The following is a 23,340-nucleotide window of genomic DNA, read 5'->3' as shown; positions in this document are numbered from 1 at the left end:
TCGGAGTGTGTATTTAGTGCTGCTGGTGGCATTATGAATAATCATTTTTATGGAGTTTTTTTTAAACAGTAACAAATCATGAATTACATTCATCATAACGTAATGAGGTTAGCATATATGACCCGCATTCAAGTGCAGGTGATACAATATCATATTGAACATAAAGATATACATAGGGGCAGACCCCAACAGTGGCAAGGTAGAAACTTACATATAAAAAAAAATAACATAGCAACGAACAGGTAAGACATTTCTCTCTCGCAGAAAAAGGCAATGACTGCAATATTCATGAGAAGAGCTATCACTCATTATGGGGTGTAAAGTGGATGAAGTAACCAAGGGGTCGACATGTCTATCTTTTTAGGATCAATTATGGAGGGTGGAAGGCATTTCTCGTACCTGCAAGTAGTATTCACTGTTTGTGTAACCTCTTGCAAGGTAGGAGGAGTTGCAGATTTCCAATGGCGTGTAATAACTAACTTAGCACTTAACAATATGTGTCCCAACAGGTATGCTTGGGTGCGCGGGAATTGACAAATACCTAAAAACAAAAGGGGAGGGAGACGTCCTGGTAGAGGTAATCTGCGAAACCAGGGCAAAGACTTACTGCCAATAATTGTGCAGTTTGGGGCAGGACCACAAAATGTGATATAGAGTGCCTGTGCCCCCGCAGTCCCTCCAACAGCAAGCAGATACTCTTGTATATATTCTGCTCAACCTGTCAGGCGTGTAGTACCATCTTAAGAGTGTTTTCACATCCATTTAAAGTTGGACGAGATAAATCTAATAGCCTTAGACCACTCTTCTTCTGGGTATGCTCGTCTAAGTTCCACTTCCGATGCTAATATAGGACTGGATTTAGTAAATGTAGCCTTGTCCTCCATCAAGTCATAAATGTACCTTGTGGATTTTCTTTTGTGCAGCGTAGGGTTCTGATACAGTCTAAGGAGATTAAGGTTGAGTAGGAGTTTTTTTTTAAAAACATGTATCGTAGTGGTGTCTCACTCTCAAGTAATTATAAAATTCCCTATGAGATATTTGGAATTTAGCACAAATGGATTCAAAGGGGTGTAGTATATTCCCCTTGACAATCTGGTCTAGGGAATGTATATGTATACCTCCTGCTCTCCAAACTGAGAGGTCCAGGCCCTCAGACCCACATTCCAAAGTATAGGTGGAGATCATCTTCTCTGGGACTCTGCTCATCTCCCTGTGAGAGCGATGAAGACATTGCCATATAGTCCCTGTGTGAGCTACAGAAAGGAATGGAGTCTTGGGAGGTTTGGGGGACCACAATGGGCTAATCAAGTATCTTTTCAAGGAGCGGGTCCCTACACATTCCGACTCAATTCGAATCCAATGTTTGTCAGGTGAGTCGTTCCAACATTCTCTTAAAAACTACAGACCTATAGCTAAGTAGTATTCCTTTACAGAGAGGAGGCCCAATCCTTCCACATCCCTCCTCCTTGTCATTAAATTATGGGCTATTCCAGGGCGTCTTGATTTCCATAGGTACTTATTCAGAAGTGCTTGTGCTTTTTTAAAGAACGATTCTGGAACTGGGATAGGGAGGGCCCGGAAAACATAAATAAGTTTAGGTAAGGTCATCATCTGGAAGGAAGCTATTCTACCCACCCATGATAAGTCCTTCATAATAAAGCTGTTGAGGTCCTGAGCTGGGGTGGTGAGTTTAATCCCCAAATATGATAGTTCTGATGTTTGCCAATCTAAAGGGTACAGGGCTTTCAGTTGTCTAATCTCAGCCGTAGGAATATTAATCGGGGGTACCTGTGATTTCACCCCATTAACTTTGTAGTAAGATAATGAGCCAAAGTGAGATATAACGTTCAATGCTGCACCTAGAGATTTGGATGGATCAGACAGGGTCAGGATAATATCGTCCGCGTATAACGAAATTATGTGAGTTGTGGACCCTACAGCAAAGCCAGCGATTTACTCAGTCCCCCGTATATGTTGAGCCAAGGGCTCCAGGGCCAGAATAAAAAGGAGGGGCGAGAGCGGACAGCCCTGTCGGGAACCGTTGGTAATCGAGAAACTGGAGTATAACACCCCATTCACCCACACTTTGGCAGTGGGGTCAGAGTAAAGGCTAAATATGGCGTTTATTATAGGACCCTGGAATCCCAAACATCTAGGACCGAGAAGGCAAATGACCAGTGCAGTCGGTCAAATGCCTTCTCTGCGTCCAAGGCCACCGCTAACAATGGAGACTTATGTGTTTCAGCATAGTTGAAGAGGTCCATAATTCTACATGTATTGTCTGATGCCAAGCGACCCTTAATAAAGCCGGATTGATCCATTTTAATAAGCGAAGGGAGCATAGGGGATAGTCTAGAAGCATAATGTCTGAATTCAGTAAGGAGATGGGCCTAAAATTTTGTGGAGAATGTGTGGGTTTGCCCGGCTTCGGGAGTGTTACAATCAATGCTTGCAACATGTCCCTGGGGAAAGAGGCTCCTTTCATACATTGGTCAAATATTTTATGTAGATGAGGTGGCAACATTTCTGGGAACGTTTTATAATATTCGTTGGACAGGCCGTTAGGGCCAGGGGATTTTCGCTGTGGCAGGGCAACTAGCAACTTCTTGATCTCCGATTCGAAAAGTGGTGAGTTTAAATCCTCCAGTTGGGCTGGAGTGAGGGAAGGAAGTGAACCTTTCGCGAGGAAGTCTGAGACTAAGGAGGTATAATCCTCTGGCAATGTGACGGACTCCTTGAGATTGTAGAGATTCTCATAGAATATTCTAAATTGCTCAGCAATTTCTCTGGGGTCTATCAATTTCGCCCGGGTCTGGGGATGAAGTATATAGGGGATCTTAGATTTGGTTTGGTGGGATTTAAGTTGATTATTGACCTTGGCCTTATTGACATGTGCGTAGTATTTGGATTTTAGCCTGAGCTGACCCTTCTCATAATCATTTGCTAGCTCTAATCTCAGTTTATCCCTCTCCCCTCTTAATTCTTCCGATATGAGGATCGAGGGGTTTTTCTTATTAGTTTTTTCAAAATTGGAGATTTTGTCAAGGATTGTTTTGATAGTTTGCTCCCTCTTTTTCTTGGCCGTGTGGTTGATTTTAATGAGTAGGCCGTGAATGAAGGCTTAGTGAGCCTGCCATGTAATGAAAGGGTCCGATACGGACCCTTCATTGAAGAACAAATATTCCTGTAAGGCTTTCGTAATCTCCTCTTTATATACAGGGGCATTGAATAAGAAGAAATTATTCCTCCACACCAGGATTAGTATTGGTCTTCTAGTGTAATCAAAATGGGGGCATGATCAGAGCACCTGATTAGGCCAATGTCTGATGCTATGGCTTCTGTTTTTTATGTTGTGTACCTTCGCTCCACAATTTGCAGCCATCCCTCACCCAGGGAGGACCCAAACACAGCTGGTGGTTCTTTTCTTTAATGTATTATACTATAGATTTTACTTATTCTGACATGTAAACAAGGGCTTTGGTGTAGCCTGAAACGTGTAGGATTTTGAACTATCGCTGTATTTTTTTAACATGATGAATTAATAAAAGTCTTATGCATTTTTAAGTCTAAGTTTTTATATGAAAATATAGCAAAGCAGAATTTGTCATTTGTTGATCTGTTTTCGATGAGACAGCTGGTGAATTTACTACATTATCACAATTCAGCTCTGCTGCAATAAATCAGATTCCTTTAAACTTCAGTAATTGATCAGTATATATTATCCGTTTGAAGCCAAAATCAGGACTGCTTGCTAAATTTGTCTTCCTCTTTCTTGAGTCCATTAGGGCTTTTGAATAAAAACAATAGATAAAAAAAATACTGGTGTGAATGAGGCCACATATGCCCTTGTTGTACTGTGGTGTGCTGCCACCTAGAGGCAGTACTGTGAAGTGTACTACACTTTTCCTACCTATTGACCCAACCATCTGTTCTCTTATCACATTGGACAGAGGCAGGAACTGAGTTGTGTCCCTGAATCTGGTGGAGTTTCCTCTGTAGGAAAATAACAATGGAGAGGAAGAGGAGGCAGAGCCAGCAAGACAGAGAAGTCTGGGGAGCTGAGAGACCAGGAGCACACATGAAGACTGGTAGTACGGGGATATATAGAAGTCCTGTGGGGTAACTGGCGGAGACGTCTAGAAGACAGCAGCTGCAAAATGGAGCAACAGACCAAAAAGGGAAAAAAGGTACCAATCCCTGTGTATCTATGTGGTAAGGTCCACCCTGGCAATTGTATTACCACTCCTGCCACCCATTGCTGATCCATTTCTGCTTCTCTCCTGCCAGGCCATCGTGTCACCCATCAAACGATTAGTGTCACTTAAATCTGCCCGTCGTTCAGCAGTCAGGAACAGCAGCTACCGGCGACCGCTTCACTCAGTGCCTGTGATGCCCCCCGATTTTCTGCTTGATCCCCAAATTCTTCTGCATGATTATGTAGAGAAGGAAGTAAAGGTAAGAAAATGGGGGATTTGGTAAATCTGGCCATAGACTAATTAATCTGATGATACATGAAAGCAGTTGAAGCAATGCAAATATTTAAAGGGGTTGTCCACTTAGGACAACCCATTTTCATGATTGTAGTCCCACTGCACTGATTGTGTTGGGTCCTGTCGGCAACCCAAGTCAGTTGCCATTGCTTGGTAGATGATCACTGAAGCCGTCATTGATTCTTTCTGTATGTGTTAGAAAGATTCACTCTGCTCTGGTTAATACAAGGGGTCCCAAATGGGGATAAGGTTAAAAAAAAAAATCTTTGGGCTCATTCAGACGACTGTATCCGTTTTGCGGATATCGGCCATGTGTGTTCTGCATTTTGCGAAATGGAAAGGCCAGCCATAGGATAGAAATGCTTATTCTTGTTTGCAAAAACTGACAAGAATAGGACATGTTCTATCTTTTTTCGGGGGTCCGCAACAGAAGTACAGAAACGGACAGCACACAGTGTGCTGTCCGCATCTTTTGTGGCCCTATTAAACTTTACAGTGTAACTCTTTTTCACAGTTCCTGGGTCACCTGACATGGGTTGTAGCCTCCCTGAATCCATCAAGTCGAGATGAAATTTTGCAACTTCTGGATACAGCAAGGGTAAGAACACCCCATCCACCATGAGCATTCCTAAATCTCATCGTAAATAATGAAAGATGTTTGAATGTTTCTCCCATAATGTCTCAGGATATAACTATTATAATACTACCCCTATGTACAAGAATATAACTGCTATAATACTGCCCCTATGTACAAGAATATAACTGCTATAATACTGCCTCATTTGTACAAGGATATAGCTGCTTTCATGCTGCCCCTATCTATAAGAATACAACTACTATAATACTGCCTCCTATGTATAAGACTATAACTACTATAATACTGTCCCTTTGTACAAGAATATAACTACTTTCATGCTGCCCCTATCTATAAGATTATAACTACTATAATACTGCTCCTATGTACAAGAATATAACTACTATATAAGTGTGTATAATAAATAAATAATAAACTACTATAATACTGCCCCTATGGACAAGAAAATATCTACTATAATACTCCTCCTATGTACAAGACTATAACTACTATAATGATCTTTTTATTTAAAATCAGGCAACCGAATGTTACAATATATTTACAGTAAAGTCCAAGAAAATAAATAAAATAAAGTTACATCACATTGATAATAAACATCACAAACATTATGCAAATGCTGACACATGGATGTTCCTCCACTACACATTATTGCGATTATTTTTCCTATCTTATTGAAGAGAATCGCCACACCATAATTTCTCTCCAGCCCAAAGGACCAGAAAGACGCTCCATGTCTCCAGTCTCTCTTGGCTGCATACACATGATCATTGCTCTTCAAATACGTTTTCTGTAGAAAGATGTTAGATCTCTCCTGAGACAGACTTTGGTAAATTGCCTGCCATCTGTTCTTAGTCTTCACACCTTTCACATATTCACAGTTTCATTTAGGACACTTAAACTTCTTGGCATTTTTTTTCCTCCTCCCACTGCTGTGACCTACAGTGCCCCATCTTTTTTCATGGACACTGAGGGAATAGGTTCCTCTTTCTGAGGGTTATACTCAGGATTGAGCGAATGAACCTCTTCCTCCCGATTTTTTTTGTTCCAGTGCATTATAACTAGGGATGAGCGAATCGACTTCGGATGAAACATCCTAAGTCGATTCGCATAAAAATTCATTTTAATACTGTACGGAGCCTATGTATAAGAATAGAACTACTATAATACTGCCTCCTATGTGCAAGAATATAACTTGTATAATACTTCCCTTATGTACAAGAAAATAACTACTATAATACTGCCTCCTATGTACAAGAAAATAACTACTATAATACTGCCTCCTATGTACAAGAATATAACTACTATAATACTGCCTCCTATGTACAAGAATATAAGTACTATAATACTGTCCCTATGTACAATAATACAGCTTCTATAACACTGTCTCTATGTACAAGAATATAACTACTATAATACTGCCTCCTATGTTCAAGAATATAATTACATTTTTAACATAATGATCATAATCTTTCATACATACATGTGGAACATTAATTGCTTGAAGAATGATACATTGTTTCTCTTTCTGAAGCAACTTAAGGAACTTCCTCTCCATTGCACCCCGGAGCAGGACAGTATACTCAGTTTGTCAGCTCGGAGTCTCCTACTGACCTGGAGAGACAATGAGGAGCTCATTCTACGGATCCCCACACATGAGATTGCTGCGGCTTCCTATGTTAAGGATGATGCTCTTCATCTACTAGTCCTCAAGACGGGTATGACAAGCAAATTGTCTCTGGCACTGAGAGTTCTGGCAAGTTTTGGAGTTGTCTCAATCTGAGGGTTTTTTCTTTAGGTCTTGGACTTGACCCCGTTCCAGCCTCTGGTAGCTTGGAAAGAAAACCTCCAGTTGGAAAGGCCGACAGGACTCAAGGAGGAGGTGGCTCCAAACCTATAGGGGGTGCTATGGAAAGGCGCCACACTATCTGTAGCTTAGACTGGAAGATGGCACACAAATCTCCAGATGGACGACCCAAGGGTGGAGGTAGTTTGGAGAGGAGTGGAGCAAAGCAAGAGACTGGAAGTTGGGAGAAGAGTCGTGGGGGCAAGGTGTGCAGTAATTGGGAGAGGAGAATGACATTCAGTGGCAGCTGGGAGCGACGGCAACCTTGTGGGGTCAGTTGGGAGAGAAAACAACCCTGTGGTGGAAGCTGGGAAAGACGTCAACCCAGCGGTGGCAGCTGGGAGAGAAGACAACCTTGTGGGGGAAGCTGGGAGAGACGACAAACTTGCGGGGGCAGCTGGGAGAGAAGACCAGGAGGACAGAATCCTTTAGATCCCAAGGAGCCAAGTCCAGATGCCTACTGCAACTTAATAATCCTGGCTGTAGAGAACAGAGTGAGTTGATGTTGACTAGCAATACCTATGATGTACTGATCTTGTATTCACATTATGTTTTATACTCCGGTTGCAAACAAAGCTGCACTCAGGAGCCATATCCTACTAGAGCCAGTTCCCATGCTTTGCACCTAGGTAATCTAACATAGTTTATCAGGCTGCAAAAAGACATCTGTCCATCTAGTTCAGCCTGTTATCCTGCAAGTTGATCCAGAGGAAGGCAGGAAAAAAAACTGTGAGGTAAAAGCCAATTTTCCCTACTTAGGCCTCTTTCCCACGGGCGTGTGCAAAATGCGGGCCGCGATGCACGAGCACAGACCGTGGGGCAGCCGCAGCGGATCGCGGACCCATTCACTTGAATGGGTCCGCGATCCGGCCGTTCCGCAAAAAGATAGGACATGTTCTATCTTTTTGCGGAACGGAAGTACGGGACGAAACCCCACGGAAGCACTCCGTAGTGCTTACGTAGGGTTCCATTCCGAATCTCCGGATTTGCGGACGCATTGAAGTGTATGGGTCCGCATCCGTGATGCGGAATGCCCACGGAACGGCGCAGTGTATTGCGGATCTGCAAATGCGGTCTGCAATACGGCAACGGGGCGCACACGCCCGTGGGAAAGAGGCCTTAAGGGGAGAAAAGTTCTATCCCGACTCCAATCAGAATAACTCCCTTGATTAGCGACCCCTCTCTAGTAGCTATATCCTGTAATATTATTACACTCCAGTAATACATCCAGGCCCCTCTTGAATTCCTTTATTGTACTCACCATCACCACCTCCTCCTCCTCGGGCAGAGAGTTCCATAGTCTCACTGCTCTTACCGTAAAGAATGCTCTTCTATGTTTGTGTACAAACCTTCTTTCCTCCAGATGCTGAGGATGTCCTCTCGTCACAGTCACAGTCACAGTCCTGGGGATAAATAGATGATGGGATAGATCTCTGTACTGACCCCTGATATATTTATACATAGTTATTAGCTCCCCCTTGAGTCGTCTTTTTTTCTAAAGTGAATAACCCTAATGTTGATAATCTTTCAGGGTACTGTAGTTTCCCCATTCCAGTTATTACTTTAGTTGCCCTCCTCTGAACCCTCTCCAGCTCTGCTATGTCTGCCTTGTTCACAGGAGCCCAGAACTGTACACAGTACTCCATGTGTGGTCTGACTAATGATTTGTAGAGTGGTAGGATTATGTTCTCATCACCTTTTGATGCAACCTATCATATTGGCCTTGGCAGCACCTGCCTGACACTGGTTTCTACAGCTTAGTTTACTGTTCACTAAAATTCCTAGATCCCTTTCCATGTCAGTGTTACGCAGTGTTTTACCATTAAGTATGTACTGGTGACTTGCATTATTCCTTCCCATGTGCATAACCTTACATTTGCCAGTGTTAAACCTCATCTGCCACTTCTCTGCCCCCTAAGGTACCCCACTAGTGACAGTGACCCCACCAATACTGACCCCTGAGGTACTCCACTAGTAACAGTGACCCAATCTGAGTGTGTACCGTTAATAACCACCCTCTGTTTTCTATCATTGAGCCAGTTACTTACCCACATACAGACATTTTCTCCCAGTCCAAGCATTCTCATTTTATATACTAATCTTTTATGTGGCACAGTGTCAAATGCTTTGGAGAAGTCCAGATATACGACATCCATTGATTCGCCGCTGTCAAGTCTAGAACTTACCTCCTCATAGAAACTGATTCAATTAGTTTGACATGACCGATCCATCATGAGGCCATGCTGATATGGAGTTATTTGCCTATTTTCATTGACTTACTCCAAGCTAGCATCTCTTCAAACAGTTTACCCACAACAAATGTTAAACTTACCGGCCTATAGTTTCCGGGCTCTGTGTTTGTGGACCCTTTTAGAATATTGGCACCACATTTTCTATGTGCCAACCCTGTGTAACACTCCCTGTCAGTATAGAGTCTGTAAATATCAGAAATAAGGGTCTGTCTATGACATTACTTAATTCTCTTAGTATAAGGGGGTGTATGCCATCTGGTTCTGGCGATTTGTCCATTTTAATCTTTTTAAGACACCGCTGTACTTCTTCCTGGGTCAGACAGGGCACTTTTAATGGGGAATTTACTTTTACATTCTGCATATCATCTGACAGTTTATTTTCTTCAGTGAATACAGTGGAGAAAAAAAATATTTTATAGCTTTGCTTTCTCCTCATCGCTCTCTGCAACTCCCCCCTCATTACTCTGTAGAGAGCCGACACCTTCAGATTTATACTTTTGACCATTTATATAATTAAAGAACATTTTAGGGTTAGTTTTCCTCTCATTGGCAATTAAATCTCTCAGTCTCTAGTTTGGCTGCTTTTATTTGTTTTTTACATATTTTATTTTTTCCTTATAGTTTTTCACTGCTTCCTCCTGTTTTAGTGATTTAAATGCTTTCTTTACAGTTCTATTTATCCACATTATTTTTTTCTTGTTCTTTAACATTTTATTCCCATAAGGTATGTACCTCTCACAATTAGATTTTAGGATACTTTTAAAAATATCCCATTTTGTGGCTGTATTTTATTTTTATTTTTGAGGACTTTGTCCCAGTTAGTTAGGCCTATGGCCTCTCTTAGTTGGCTAAATTTAGCTTTTTTGAAGTTTGGTATTTTTGTTCCTCCCTGAAAAAACACTCTTTTGAATGACAATTGGAAGGTTATTACTTTATGGTCACTATTTCCCAGGTTTACCCTAACCTGCACATCTGTTGTTCTGTCAGATCTAATGGTTAATACTAAGTCCAGTATGGCAGTCCCTCTAGTTGGATCCTGAACCAGTTGGAAATGGTAATTGTCCTTGGTTATTGCCAAGAACCTGTTCCCTTTATGAGATATACAAGTTTCAGTTTCCCAGTCGATATCTGGGTAGCTGAAGTCCCCCATAATAACCACCTCATTATGATTTGCCGCCTCGTCTATCTCGTTTAGTAGTAGATTTTCTGTGGACTCTGGTATATTAGGTGGTTTATAGTAAACTCCTATTAGTAATTTATTATTGTTTTTAGCTCCATGTATCTCTACCCACAGTGACTCCACATGTTCATGCCCCTTACTTATATATTCCCGCAGTGTGGGCTTTAGACAGGACTTTACATAAATGCAGACCCCTCCCCTCTCCGGTTTTGGCAATCCTTTCTAAACAGACTGTAACCTTGTACATTAACTGCCCAGTCATAGCTATCATCCAGCCATGTCTCAGTTATTCCCACTAAGTCATAGTCCTCCTCACACATCACTAATTTACTATGCATTCTGTATTAAGAATGCTATTATTTTCCCTTATAAAATAATAAAGATCGGGTCCCCATCCTGATCGTCACCTAACAACCATGCGTGAAAATCGCACTGCATCTGCACTTGCTTGCGATTTTCACGCACCCCATTCACTTCTATGGGGCCTGTGTTGCACGAAAAACACACAATATAGAGCATGCTGCGATTTTCACGCAACGCACAAGTGATGCGTGAAAATCATCACTCATGTGCACAGCCCCATTGAAGTGAATGGGTCCGGATTCAGTGCGGGTGCAATACGTTCACCTCACGCATTGCACCCACGCGGAATTCTTGCCCGTGAGAAAGGGGCCTTACCCAGCTAGCTACCTCACTTTCATCAGCCTCCTCGCTACCACCCTCCCCCACATCTGCCCCATAGAGTGCCTGCTCAGTGAGCAAATTGTCAACTCAGTGTTGAAACTCGCCCGGTTAGATACTAGATGTGCGATTCCAAACTGGCAATTTGCTCACATTTTGAACAAAGATATGCACCCTCAAACGGCTGTTACAGGACTGCATACATTAGACAAGATGTGCACTGGACTGCGCTGTCAATAATGGAACCCATACTAAATGGGCGTTATGCAAGAAAAGAGAAAAAACCCAAGAACAATATGGTGCAGTGATCAGAATGTAACTAACTGTAGTCCCCTCCTAAAGTCCCTGAATCGGAAGTCACATGCAACATCCAAGCATGCTCTGTACAATGAGCTAGCAATAAGCGTCAGTGAGGCCTACGAGTCTCAGAACTATTCTGAAACCTGAATTTTAAATGCAGCTCTTGCTGTCACTATAGGAGAAATTAAGTAACTTAAGATCGGTTTAAAATAACGAAAACAAAGTACAGGTGACAGTAATTTAAAATATACTGTATGGTATATGGCATTCCTACCCATTATAACATACAAATTGCAGTATAATAAAGGGAAATAGTGGTCAGAACTGGTAAAACAGGAAGTCTCAACATTATATAATCATGCCATAAATTAATCTAGTCAATTTTTTACAGGATGCTGCAGAAGAATCCTGTGCGCTCATCTGCCAAGTTTTCCAGATTATCTATGGAGATCAGAGCATTGAATGTGTGGACCGAGCCGGCTATCATTATACTTCCCCTCCAGAGAGGCCATGGCTGTCACGTTGTAAGATGTTGGTTTGGGACAGGGACTTGGTGTGCTACAGCTGTCAGTCTGTAGGGTCGTAGGAACATCCTTGTGTGCCTTATGCTGCACTGGTTTCAATGGATCCTAGTGAATAGTCCTGAATATTGACTCATTTTATATGCGTGTAGATGATAGGAGCACACATAGGGGGAGATTTATTAAACTGGTGTAAAGTAGAACTGGCTTAGTTGCCCATAGCAACCAATCAGATTCCTCCTTTCATTTATCAAAGGAGCTGTAAAAAAATGCCTACTTTACACCAGTTTGATAAATTTCCCTCATAGTCTTTGAAAGTCTGGGGTAAAACAATGTGTAGGAAAAAAGAAACCAGGTATAGTTTCTAAAAATCAAGCCTATAACGGTTTCATAATGTACCTAATACTACCACCATAATACGCCCAGACCACAGTGCCATATTGTGCCCAATTAATATTTTCAGAACATGTCCTAATACCAGTGCCTAAATAATGCCATCACAAAATCCTCACACCACAGTGGACAACGTACGGCGGTGTTATTTAAGTACAATATGGCAAATAGCAGTGCCCAAATAATATCTCCATAACATGTCCTAATACCAGAATTCAAATATCAGTGCCTACATCATACCAGCATACAATGTCCATGATCCATATTGTACTTAAAGGGGTTTTCCAGGCACATGAGATTCATGAGCTACCCTAGAGGACTTGAACATCCAATCGTCAGATCACTTCTCCCATAGACTACAATGAATTACCAGCAGAAGGCCCGAGGCTGCTACACCAAACAAGCTGCTTCCCCTGATCTCAGCACTCCCAGGGAAAGATCTCTCAGATACCGTGGCCAAAATACGACTACACCATCTGTGGAGTTAAAAGTCTGTGATCGGCGTTATTGCTAATTACATGCGCGTTGGGTCTTTAAGGATGACGCCTGCTCAGAAGCTGAGTGGAGCCATAGATCGCAGGTGCCTGTTTTTCACAGCAGACACTGGGAGGTAAAGTCTGTAGTAGTTAGCAATAACGTCGATCAGGCTCCGAGGCCTGCCACAGAGAGGTTCCTATGGAGCCCTGCCATAGGACGATAACAAATCTCTAATAGACTGCAATAGTTATCTATTGCAGTCTATGGGAGAAGTGATCTGATGTTGCATGTTCAAGTCCTATATAAAATATTAAAAAAAAACGAAGTGGCCGATACATAATTTTTTTTTGTCGCTTCACCTAGCCAAAAAATTGAATAAAAAGTGGTCATACACCCCCCCCCCCCCCCCAAATGGCCTAAATATCAACTAATGAGGCCTCACAGTGCTCCACAGATGTAAAAAAAAAAAAAATTGGGGGTCACAATGTGTTTTTTTTTTTCTAATTTCTCGCGATTGGAATTTTTCCCCCCGGCTTCCCACTAAATCATATGCAATATTAAATGGTGCCATTAGAAAGTAGAACTGTTCGTAAAAAAACAAGCCCTCACACAGGTATGTGTGCGGAAAAATAAAAAAAGTTACGGCTCCCGAAAGGCAGGGAGTAAAAAACGAGAATGCAAAAACTGAAAATCAATTAGTCAGGAAGGCGTTAATGACATTAAGATCAGGAGCCTGGAAAAACTCTTTAAATAAAACTAAAACAGTGTACAAATAACATTGCCATATCGTGTGCAAGTAACGCTGCTATACAGTGTCTAAATAATGCCACCATAATGCTCCCAAAGAACATGGCGGAGTCTGATGATGGACACAGTTCCTGTTGCATGATATACACTTTGTTTGGATTGGATCTGGAAGGGGTCTTGTCCCATTGGCTCCAGCACCTCCAAATTGTGATGTCATGTGTGGTGTCTCTAGGCCCAAAAATGATGGTAGATCCGGGCTGTTTGTCCCACTTATAACCCGGCCCTGGATTCACATTAATGCTAGTCTTATTTCAGGTGACAGCTCACATACAGAAGGGACTTTTTCATACGATGCCGACTTCAGCTGCTGCAGCTCCTTGTGAGTAAATGAAGCTGGAGTCCTGGGATGGTAAACAGGATGGAAATATTTTTTTAAAGGGAAATTCCACCCAAACCTCATATTCCTCTCTGTTTTCAGCAATGGGTCCCATGATACATTTGAAGTGCATTACAGTGGAGAATCGTCTCCTTCGTTCGCAGTGTCTGAGCAGAGTCTAGCGTCTGGAGTCAGTGATTGCGATCAAAATGGCGTAGCTCTGGAGCAGCTGCAGGACTACATGATAACTGTGAGTACTTACGTGACCCTCCCGTTGCTGAGAATTACAAATATCAGCATGGCTTGATAGGTATGATGTGACTTATGTACACTGCAGATGTAAACCCGGGAGTCACCCAAGGGTATGTTCACATATACGAGTTTACAAATCCTCAGGCTCCTACAGCCTCAGAATTGATCAGATACAACCTAGCCGGATAATGCCGTGCATGGCCACATCCACATTGACTATGATGGGATCTGGATGCTTTCAGGCGAAATGACAGCTTTCAGCCTGACAAAAAGTTGTGCGGTGGCCAGATCCTCGTCCCAATTCACCATCATGGGGACCAGCTGAGATCTGGCTGCAACCCACCAAAAACACGCGCAGCAGCATTTGTCCGGCCACTCCTTGGCATATTTGCCGGGATGCGGCTGGATCTCCGCTGGCCCCCATTATAGTGAATGGGGCCGGATGGAATTCCAGCAGTACGCGGTTGAGCCTGGCAGGGACAGATGGACAGGCTGTTAGCAGCCGGATCTGTTTCATGCATATTTAAAACCAGCCTTATCGGAGTGTTTACCACCCCCCCCCCCCCTTCCTTCCTTCCTTACCAGGCCTATCTAACTCCAAATAACTGATTCATTTTGCAGCCAGGCTACATGTATTTGATATTTTTCACAAGACACCTTAGACCTTTCTTATGTGCATATATAGATGACATATATCGAAAAAGTATTCATAAAAGAAAATTTTATAAAAATTATGAAAAAAAAAACTTTCACATTTGTTTCCTGTTACAAAAGATTTCAAGACAAAACATTTCTAAAACCATTACTGAATGTTTGTACCGTGAAAATGGACGCTATATGTGTAATTTTCCCGCTGGGCCCGCCGCAAGACCTCAAAGGGCTAGAGCGTATTTTGGAGGCTGTTCTTTCTATTGCTGGTTCTATGGCACCATGCTGCCAAAACACTAGAAGCGCCTGCAAAGTGACTTTTTTATGTTGACCCACTAAGGTATATTGGGGGAAATTTGGACAGTTTAAGCTTTTGGCTTTTTTTACATAACCTTTTTATAAATGAAAAAATTGAATTAACCCCTTCATGCCTGTCAGGGGTTAAAGGGTTAAAGTGCCATTTATCATGTAGAGAAAGTTAATACAAGGCACTTACTAATGCATTGTGATTCTCCAATTTGCTTCCTTTTCTGACATGATACATTTTTCCATCACATTACACATGTCTTGTTTCCATGGTTACGACTCTGGATTGCAGTGCGGTCGTAACCATAGAAACAAGCAGTGTATAATGCGATGGAAACATGAATCCAGCCAGCAAAGGAGGCAATTTGGACAATCACAATACATTAGTAACTGCGTTGTATTCACTTTCTCTACATAATTAATGCCATTTGCAGAAGTGAAAAAAAACCTTTAATACACAAACTGCAGGCTCATAATTTTACTGCCAGCAGGGGGCATTCTCACATCAAGAGGGATAACTGTACACAGTGATGCCATGCAAGGAGGCCACTTTCAAGGATACTTACTGTGACCGCAGCTGTCTAATGACAGCACAGTCACAGAACTGCAGCGCCATGGGGAGCCGGCAGGTCGCAATGTAACTAGACTAGGGCTGCAACGATTAATCAAAGTTATTGATAATATTCGATAACGGGATTCGTTGTCGACAAATCCCATTTTCGAATAATCGGCCGATTCCTTGCTATGCGGGCGGGAGCTGGCGGTTTACTTTAAATCAGGTTCAGCGCATCTTTATTACCTTACAACAAAGCTCCAGTAACAGGCAGAGCGGGCGGCAGTGTAACGTCACTCATGTGACGCGCCTGCTCCATTCATAAAGTGGGCGGAGCAGGCGCATCGAGTGAGTGACGTAACGCCGCCGCCCGCTCTGCCTGTTACTGAAGCTTCATTGTAAGGTAATAAAGATGCGCTGAACCAGATTTAAAGTTAAAATTACTGCCGGGCCGGGGCTGTTATGGGGAGGGGGATCTGTGGATGGCGCTGTTATGGGGGGGGGGGGAATCTGTGGATGGCACTGTTATGGCGAGGGGGATCTGTGGATGGCGCTGTTATGGCGAGGGGGATCTGTGGATGGCGCTGTTATGGCGAGGGGGATCTGTGGATGGCGCTGTTATGGCGAGGGGGATCTGTGGATGGCGCTGTTATGGCCAGGGGGATCTGTGGATGGCGCTGTTATGGCGAGGGGAATCTGTGGACAACACATACAGGTCCTTCTAAAAAAATTAGCATATTGTGATAAAGTTCATTATTTTCTGCAATGTACTGATAAACATTAGACTTTCATATATTTTAGATTCATTACACACAACTGAAGTAGTTCAAGCCTTTATTGTTTTAATATTGATGATTTTGGCATACAGCTCATGAAAACCCCAAATTCCTATCTAAAAAAATTAGCATATCATGAAAAGGTTCTCTAAACGAGCTATTAACCTAATCATCTGAATCAACTAATTAACTCTAAACACCTGCAAAAGATTCCTGAGGCTTTTAAAAACTCCCAGCCTGGTTCATTACTCAAAACCGCAATCATGGGTAAGACTGCCGACCTGACTGCTGTCCAGAAGGCCATCATTGACACCCTCAAGCAAGAGGGTAAGACACAGAAAGAAATTTCTGAACGAATAGGCTGTTCCCAGAGTGCTGTATCAAGGCACCTCAGTGGGAAGTCTGTGGGAAGGAAAAAGTGTGGCAGAAAACGCTGCACAACGAGAAGAGGTGACCGGACCCTGAGGAAGATTGTGGAGAAGGACCGATTCCAGACCTTGGGGGACCTGCGGAAGCAGTGGACTGAGTCTGGAGTAGAAACAGGCGTGTGCAGGAAATGGGCTACAGGTGCCGCATTCCCCAGGTCAAGCCACTTTTGAATCAGAAACAGCGGCAGAAGCGCCTGACCTGGGCTACAGAGAAGCAGCACTGGACTGTTGCTCAGTGGTCCAAAATACTTTTTTCGGATGAAATCAAATTTTGCATGTCATTCGGAAATCAAGGTGCCAGAGTCTGGAGGAAGACTGGGGAGAGGGAAATGCCAAAATGCCTGAAGTCCAGTGTCAACTACCCACAGTCAGTGATGGTCTGGGGTGCCATGTCAGCTGCTGGTGTTGGTCCACTGTGTTTTATCAAGGGCAGGGTCAATGCAGCTAGCTATCAGGAGATTTTGGAGCACTTCATGCTTCCATCTGCTGAAAAGCTTTATGGAGATGAAGATTTCATTTTTCAGCACGACCTGGCACCTGCTCACAGTGCCAAAACCACTGGTAAATGGTTTACGGACCATGGTATTACTGTGCTCAATTGGCCTGCCAACTCTCCTGACCTGAACCCCATAGAGAATCTGTGGGATATTGGGAAGAGAAAGTTGAGAGACGCAAGACCCAACACTCTGGATGAGCTTAAGGCCGCTATCGAAGCATCCTGGGCCTCCATAACACCTCAGCAGTGCCACAGGCTGATTGCCTCCATGCCACGCCGCATTGAAGCAGTCATTTCTGCAAAAGGATTCCCGACCAAGTATTGAGTGCATAACTGAACATAATTATTTGAAGGTTGACTTTTTTTGTATTAAAAACACTTTTCTTTTATTGGTCGGATGAAATATGCTATTTTTTTTAGATAGGAAATTTGGGTTTTCATGAGCTGTATGCCAAAATCATCAATATTAAAACAATAAAAGGCTTAAACTACTTCAGTTGGTGTGTAATGAATCTAAAATATATGAAAGTCTAATGTTTATCAGTACATTACAGAAAATAATGAACTTTATCACAATATGCAAATTTTTTTAGAAGGACCTGTATAGCATATAAGATGCTATATAGTATCATCCAAAGATCCCCCCCAGAGCATGGTCATCCACAGGTCCCCATCCCCATAATAGCGCCATCCACAGATCTCTACTATAACAGTGTCATCCACAGATCTCTCCTGTAACAGTGTCATCCAGATTCCCCCCCCCCCTCCCATAACAGCACCATCCTGATCCCCCCCATAACAGCGCCATCCACAGATTCCCCCCCATAACAGTGCCATCCAGATTCCCCCCATAACAGCACCATCCACAGATCCCCTCCATAACAGCGCCATCCACAGATCCCCTCCATAACAGTGCCATCCACAGATCCCCCCCCCATAACAGTGCCATCCACAGATCCCCCATAAGTGTGTCATCCACAGATCCCCTCCATAACAGTGCCATCCACAGATCCCCCATAACAGTGTGTCATCCACAATTTGTTTTAATATGGCCTTTGAACATAATTTTTCAAGTAAAATCATATAAACCCCCTTTTTTTTGTCATTTTGGTGTTTTTTCCTAATTAAATCAATGAAATTATCGACAACTAATTGATTATTCAAATAATAGTTAGCTGCAGCCATAAACTAGACGTTTTTTTTACAGTATGTTACAAATAAGAGCTTAACACCAAAACGTAATATAGCTCTGCATTAGTAAGCAAAAGGTTAAAGATCAGAGTGTAAGAAGTCTACATAATAGTTGTATTTGTCTAGTTGAGGAACAAGCTGGCCCCCATGGAGATTTATCGGTTCGCCTGCCTCTTACGTGAATATCGTCTTGGGATGGATGTGAAGGACTACTGTCGAGAGCTACTCCAACTGTACGGAGAGAATAGAAAATTTCTCCTACTGGGTGAGAACTGTCAGAAATTGCCATAAGACGTCAGAATCCTCTGTGTAGACATAGCCAAAATGTATCATCCAGTTATCTACAGTGGCCACTAGTGGGAGCTTACTGCATACTGTTTTATCAAGTTCAATGTATACATTGTATGCAGAGAGCTCCCTCTATTGGTGGTTATAGACAACCTGAATTTTATCATGCAGCTATGGCTATGCAGGGGAATTAGAGCCCTATATCATAAAAATGTAGTGCCTATATATTTTATGACATTCCTAGGTTTATTCTTGTTTTCCTTGGCAGGACTGAGGCCGTTCATCCCTGACATGGACATTGGCTACTTTGAAGGATTCCTAGAGAGTATAGGAATTCGTGATGGAGGAATTCTGACTGACAGTTTTGGAAGGATCAAGCGCAGCATGAGTAACACATCTGCCTCGGCCGTGCGCAGTTATGACAGCTGCTCGCCAGGGTCCAACCGCTTCAACCGCATGATCACAGACATCACTCATAACATAGAGGCTTTAGCTAGGGATGACGATGATTCTGAAGACGATGATTTCCTGTGACAAATCAGCATACTTGGGGCAGGGGTATGCTAAATTATATAGTAAAGAGCGATTTCTGGCACTGTTCTGGAGAGGTACTGAGCTGAGGTTTTCCATGGTCTCATGCTTTCAGATGTGAAAGGGTTGAGCAGGACTAGAAGGCCATGGCTGCTGTCTTCTAGTAACCACAACCGCTGTGGTTACTAGAAGCTACGCTGCAGTACCACACCCAACCTGTGTCCAGGCCTGGCGCCGTTTAAAAAAGTTATCCGTTATAGCTTTCCTTAAATGAGAAAACAGTTATTTAGTGATACAAGCATTAAATATGCTTTATAATGACATCATATAGGCCAACTATAACATGGCAGAAAGGTGTGCACATTAGTTATTTCCAAAAAGAAAAGAAAACTGAGCCTCTGCTGTAACCAGGATAGCTACCTTACATCTATGTGGCATCAGAGGGTCAGCTTTTTTTCTTTTTGGAAAGCGCTAATTTGCACATCATTTCCCCAAAATCCAAAAGGAGCATTGTATGGCCTATAAGACGCCTTAGGCGCTCTCCATGAGGAGAAATAGTACTCCCCTCCAAATTATAACAGGGCAGGTGTTCATTGTGGTTGTCACATATTTGTTAGTAACAGCCAATGTGGGGGTGACCACAGGCCCCTGTAAATGCAGCAATAATCAACAATGGTTATATTACTAAATGAGTAGCAATGTGCCATGCAGGGTTCTGGGAAAGTTGGGTGACAAACTTTGGTGGCACTGTAATGGACTCCAACAACATCTACTGCTGTGACGTGGCAGAATATTATCATTCCCAACTTGACAAGTGATGTATTTAGTAGATTTTTGCATTTAAGTTATGTTTCTCCAATAAAGGCATCTGGGGTGCAGTGCTGGGTTGTCTATGTACTGCTTTGATTAACAAAGGATGCATGGGATCATAGCAGTGCAGGCATTTGAAATGTTCACCAGTCACCATGCTTTAGCAAGAAACCCAGTGAGTAGAGGCTTCACTACTGGTTTGGGCTCCCAACTACTGACCAAATAACTGAAGTGTGAACTTGGCCTAACATGGTTTAGGTGGGGAAAGTGAAAGAACAGGAGGTAATTCATACATCTGAAGGATGGGATTGAGCGATATACCAGTGTCCATGGTATTAAGAAACAGCGATATCACCATTTCCTAATAACCACAGTGTTTAAAGGGATTCTGTCACCTCCCCTCAGCCAAAAAACGATTTAAAAGCAGCCATGCAGCACAGCTTACCTGGATTAGGCCGTGCTCTTTTATCTTGAAATCCGTCCAGCAGTTACTGCAAAAAACGACTTTGATCAATGAGGAAATGCGTCCTGAAGGTGCCCAGAGGGGCGTTTTTTTCTTCCTAGTGAGCCCAGTACCGCCCCTCTTTCAGTGCCCAGCCCGCCTTCCTTGTATTTTCTAACCGCCGCCCCCAGCCTGCCACAGCCTCCCCTCCCTCTCGCCGAACGAAGTCTCGCACAGGCGCAGTACCCACTGAGGGCTGCGCCTGTGCGATCATCAGGAGACTGAGGGCGGCAGCTTCATCTTCGTCACTGGGCATGCGCCGAGCCCAGTGACGTCCGATGCTCGCTCTTCCCTGCTGACTGAGGGAAGAGCGAGCATCGGACGTCACTGGGCTCGGCGCATGCCCAGTGACGAAGATGAAGCTGCCGCCCTCAGTCTCCTGATGATCGCACAGGCGCAGCCCTCAGTGGGTACTGCGCCTCTGCGAGACTTCGTTCGGCAGGGAGGGGAGGCTGTGGCAGGCTGGGGGCGGCGGTTAGAAAATACAAGGAAGGCGGGCTGGGCACTGAAAGAGGGGCGGTACTGGGCTCACTAGGAAGAAAAAAAACGCCCCTCTGGGCACCTTCAGGACGCATTTCCTTATTGATCAAAGTCGTTTTTTGAAGTAACTGCTGGACGGATTTCAAGATAAAAGAGCACGGCCTAATCCAGGTAAGCTGTGCTGCATGGCTGCTTTTAAATCGTTTTTTGGCTGAGGGGAGGTGACAGAATCCCTTTAAGGACATCATAGGAGCGGTCGCATGAGTGCCGACCGCTCCTGAAAGGCTCCCGTCCTGCTACCTGCTTACATGTCAGTCCCCGCAGCGACCGCATCCTCCTAGTTCTGAGACCTCCAGGTGCAGGTTGGCTACGTATAGGGCAGTCACGATGGGTTTGTGGTGCTCAGGGTCCATTTTCTGCTACATAGAACAGCTGGTGCAGGCGCCTCCTGCATTAGTACTAGCGCGTGGAGGGCTGGATGCAGCTGCAAGTGCACTGGAGGCAGGCTTTTATATTCTTGTATAAAACTTTATATATACTTTTACAAACAAGCTGCATGCTAATGGAGGCTCCACAAACCGTTCTTAAACTGCGACGCAAGTCACTTTGGTGTTATGTGAGGTCTGTTATTTATTTCCCTTTTTTTTAGAGACCGTTTTTCCACACAAAGCCCATCAACAGCTATTGGTCACATCTAGGGATGAGCGAATTTCATATTTTGACATTTGCTTTCGGTTCAGGTTGTGGTATAATGTGAATTGATTCCATTACCACAGACCATAACGGAATGCCTTTAGAGGCATTCTGTCATAATAGAAGTCTATGGCCTGCATAACGGATCCGTCCGGTTTCAGTTATGCTGGAGTCCTCTCCTACAGTATAATGTCTCCTTGTGGCCCCAAATAGTATAATGTCTCCCATACAGCAAAGTCTCTGTAGCGCTCCGCCCCATACAGTATAAGTCTCTTTGTGGCCCACCTCTCCATAGAGTATAACATCTCCTTGTGGCCCCAAGTGTTTTTTCCTTCTAAATGGGAATTTATGGCAATACATTTCTTAATATAATTATCGTCTGAATATTTTTGATATCGCCCAACCACACATGGTGAGCAGATGGCATCAATGCGTACTGCAAAGACATGGTAATTCCATGGTGAAGGGCACATGCTCGCTATGAAAGCAGTGCAGATTTTTTGGGCATACTACACCAAACTAAGGGCTCCTGCACACAAACATGGTGTGTTTTGCGGCCCGCAAAACACAGATGCCGCCCGTGTGCCTTCCGCAAAGTGCGGAAAGGAAGGCCCATTATAGAAATGCCTATTCTTGTCCGCAAAATGGACTTGATCTATAATTTTTGCAGGGCCACCGATGCATTCAACACAGTGCTGTACACATCTTTTGCAGCCCCATTGAAGCGAATGGGTTCGCATCAGAACTGCAAAAAAATAAAAAGCCTCCTCAAGGCGCCCCCTAAAGGACACTACATATCCTGCCCAATGCAGGGTCTACTATTGCAATTTGCATTTTAGGTACTTTGTATGAAAATACAGCTGAGAAACTGAATTAGGCCTCTTGCACACAAACTTCCCCCCCCCCCCCATTTACATTCAGTATACATAAACCATTAATTTCAATGGATCTGCAAAACAAACGGAAGATACTACGTATGCCTTCCGTATTTCTGTCCAAAGATAGAACATGTCCTATTATTGTGCGCATAACGGACAAGGATAGTACTGTTCTATCAGGGGCCAGCTGTTCCGTTCCACAAAATACAGAATGCACACGGACGCCATCCGTATTTTTTGCAGACCGCAAAATACTGAAAAGACCATACGGTCGTGTGCAAGAGGCCTTTACGCTTGGATTCTTACTACAGAACACAAGTGTCCTAAAACGACAGCTATGTGTGCAAGTTGCCATGACTATGTAAGATCTGTTCTGTGCTTCCTCTGGATTAGATACCAGCAGGGGGAACATTCCTCAAAGGGCAGGTTTATCTACATCCATCCATTATAGGATGTGGACATATTTAATATAAGTGCCCCCATAGCAGACCACCAACTTATGGATTTTTCCAGCATGTGGAACCAAAATTTATAGGACCAAGCTCTAGAGACCACTTTAAATTATTATTTTTTTTTTTATTGCCGACCCTTTAACATGCAAAATGAATAGGTGTATTGCAGCCAAGATCATCCACTAGATAAGTGATACATTT

General features: G+C 43.3%; 1 protein-coding gene across 1 annotated transcript; it reads left to right on the top strand.

The window, feature by feature from the left end:
* Positions 1 to 4,004: 4,004 nt before the first annotated feature.
* Positions 4,005 to 20,202, top strand: CCM2L (CCM2 like scaffold protein). Its single transcript, XM_044299875.1, has 10 exons — positions 4,005 to 4,187; positions 4,288 to 4,455; positions 5,005 to 5,088; positions 6,617 to 6,800; positions 6,881 to 7,422; positions 11,733 to 11,865; positions 13,795 to 13,858; positions 13,958 to 14,105; positions 18,632 to 18,770; positions 19,062 to 20,202. The coding sequence occupies exons 1-10, from the start codon at positions 4,158 to 4,160 to the stop codon at positions 19,325 to 19,327; spliced, it is 1,758 nt and encodes a 585-aa protein (XP_044155810.1). The 5' UTR covers positions 4,005 to 4,157; the 3' UTR covers positions 19,328 to 20,202.
* The last annotated feature ends 3,138 nt before the right edge of the window (positions 20,203 to 23,340 follow it).

This window comes from Bufo gargarizans, chromosome 6 (genome assembly GCF_014858855.1).
Source record: "Bufo gargarizans isolate SCDJY-AF-19 chromosome 6, ASM1485885v1, whole genome shotgun sequence".
Lineage (NCBI taxonomy): Eukaryota > Metazoa > Chordata > Amphibia > Anura > Bufonidae > Bufo > Bufo gargarizans.
The sequence above is the reverse complement of the archived record's forward strand: the minus strand, read 5'-3'. Positions and strand labels throughout refer to the sequence as shown.

What these genes read in the sequence shown, in the direction of transcription:
- CCM2L (XM_044299875.1), top strand. Translation starts at nt 4,158, where the DNA reads ATGGAGCAACAGACCAAAAAGGGAAAAAAG. An exon ending in AGACCAAAAAGGGAAAAAAG is followed by an intron (nt 4,188 to 4,287) that starts GTACCAATCCCT and finishes CTCTCCTGCCAG; the next exon opens with GCCATCGTGTCACCCATCAA. An exon ending in TTCAGCTGCTGCAGCTCCTT is followed by an intron (nt 13,859 to 13,957) that starts GTGAGTAAATGA and finishes CTCTGTTTTCAG; the next exon opens with CAATGGGTCCCATGATACAT.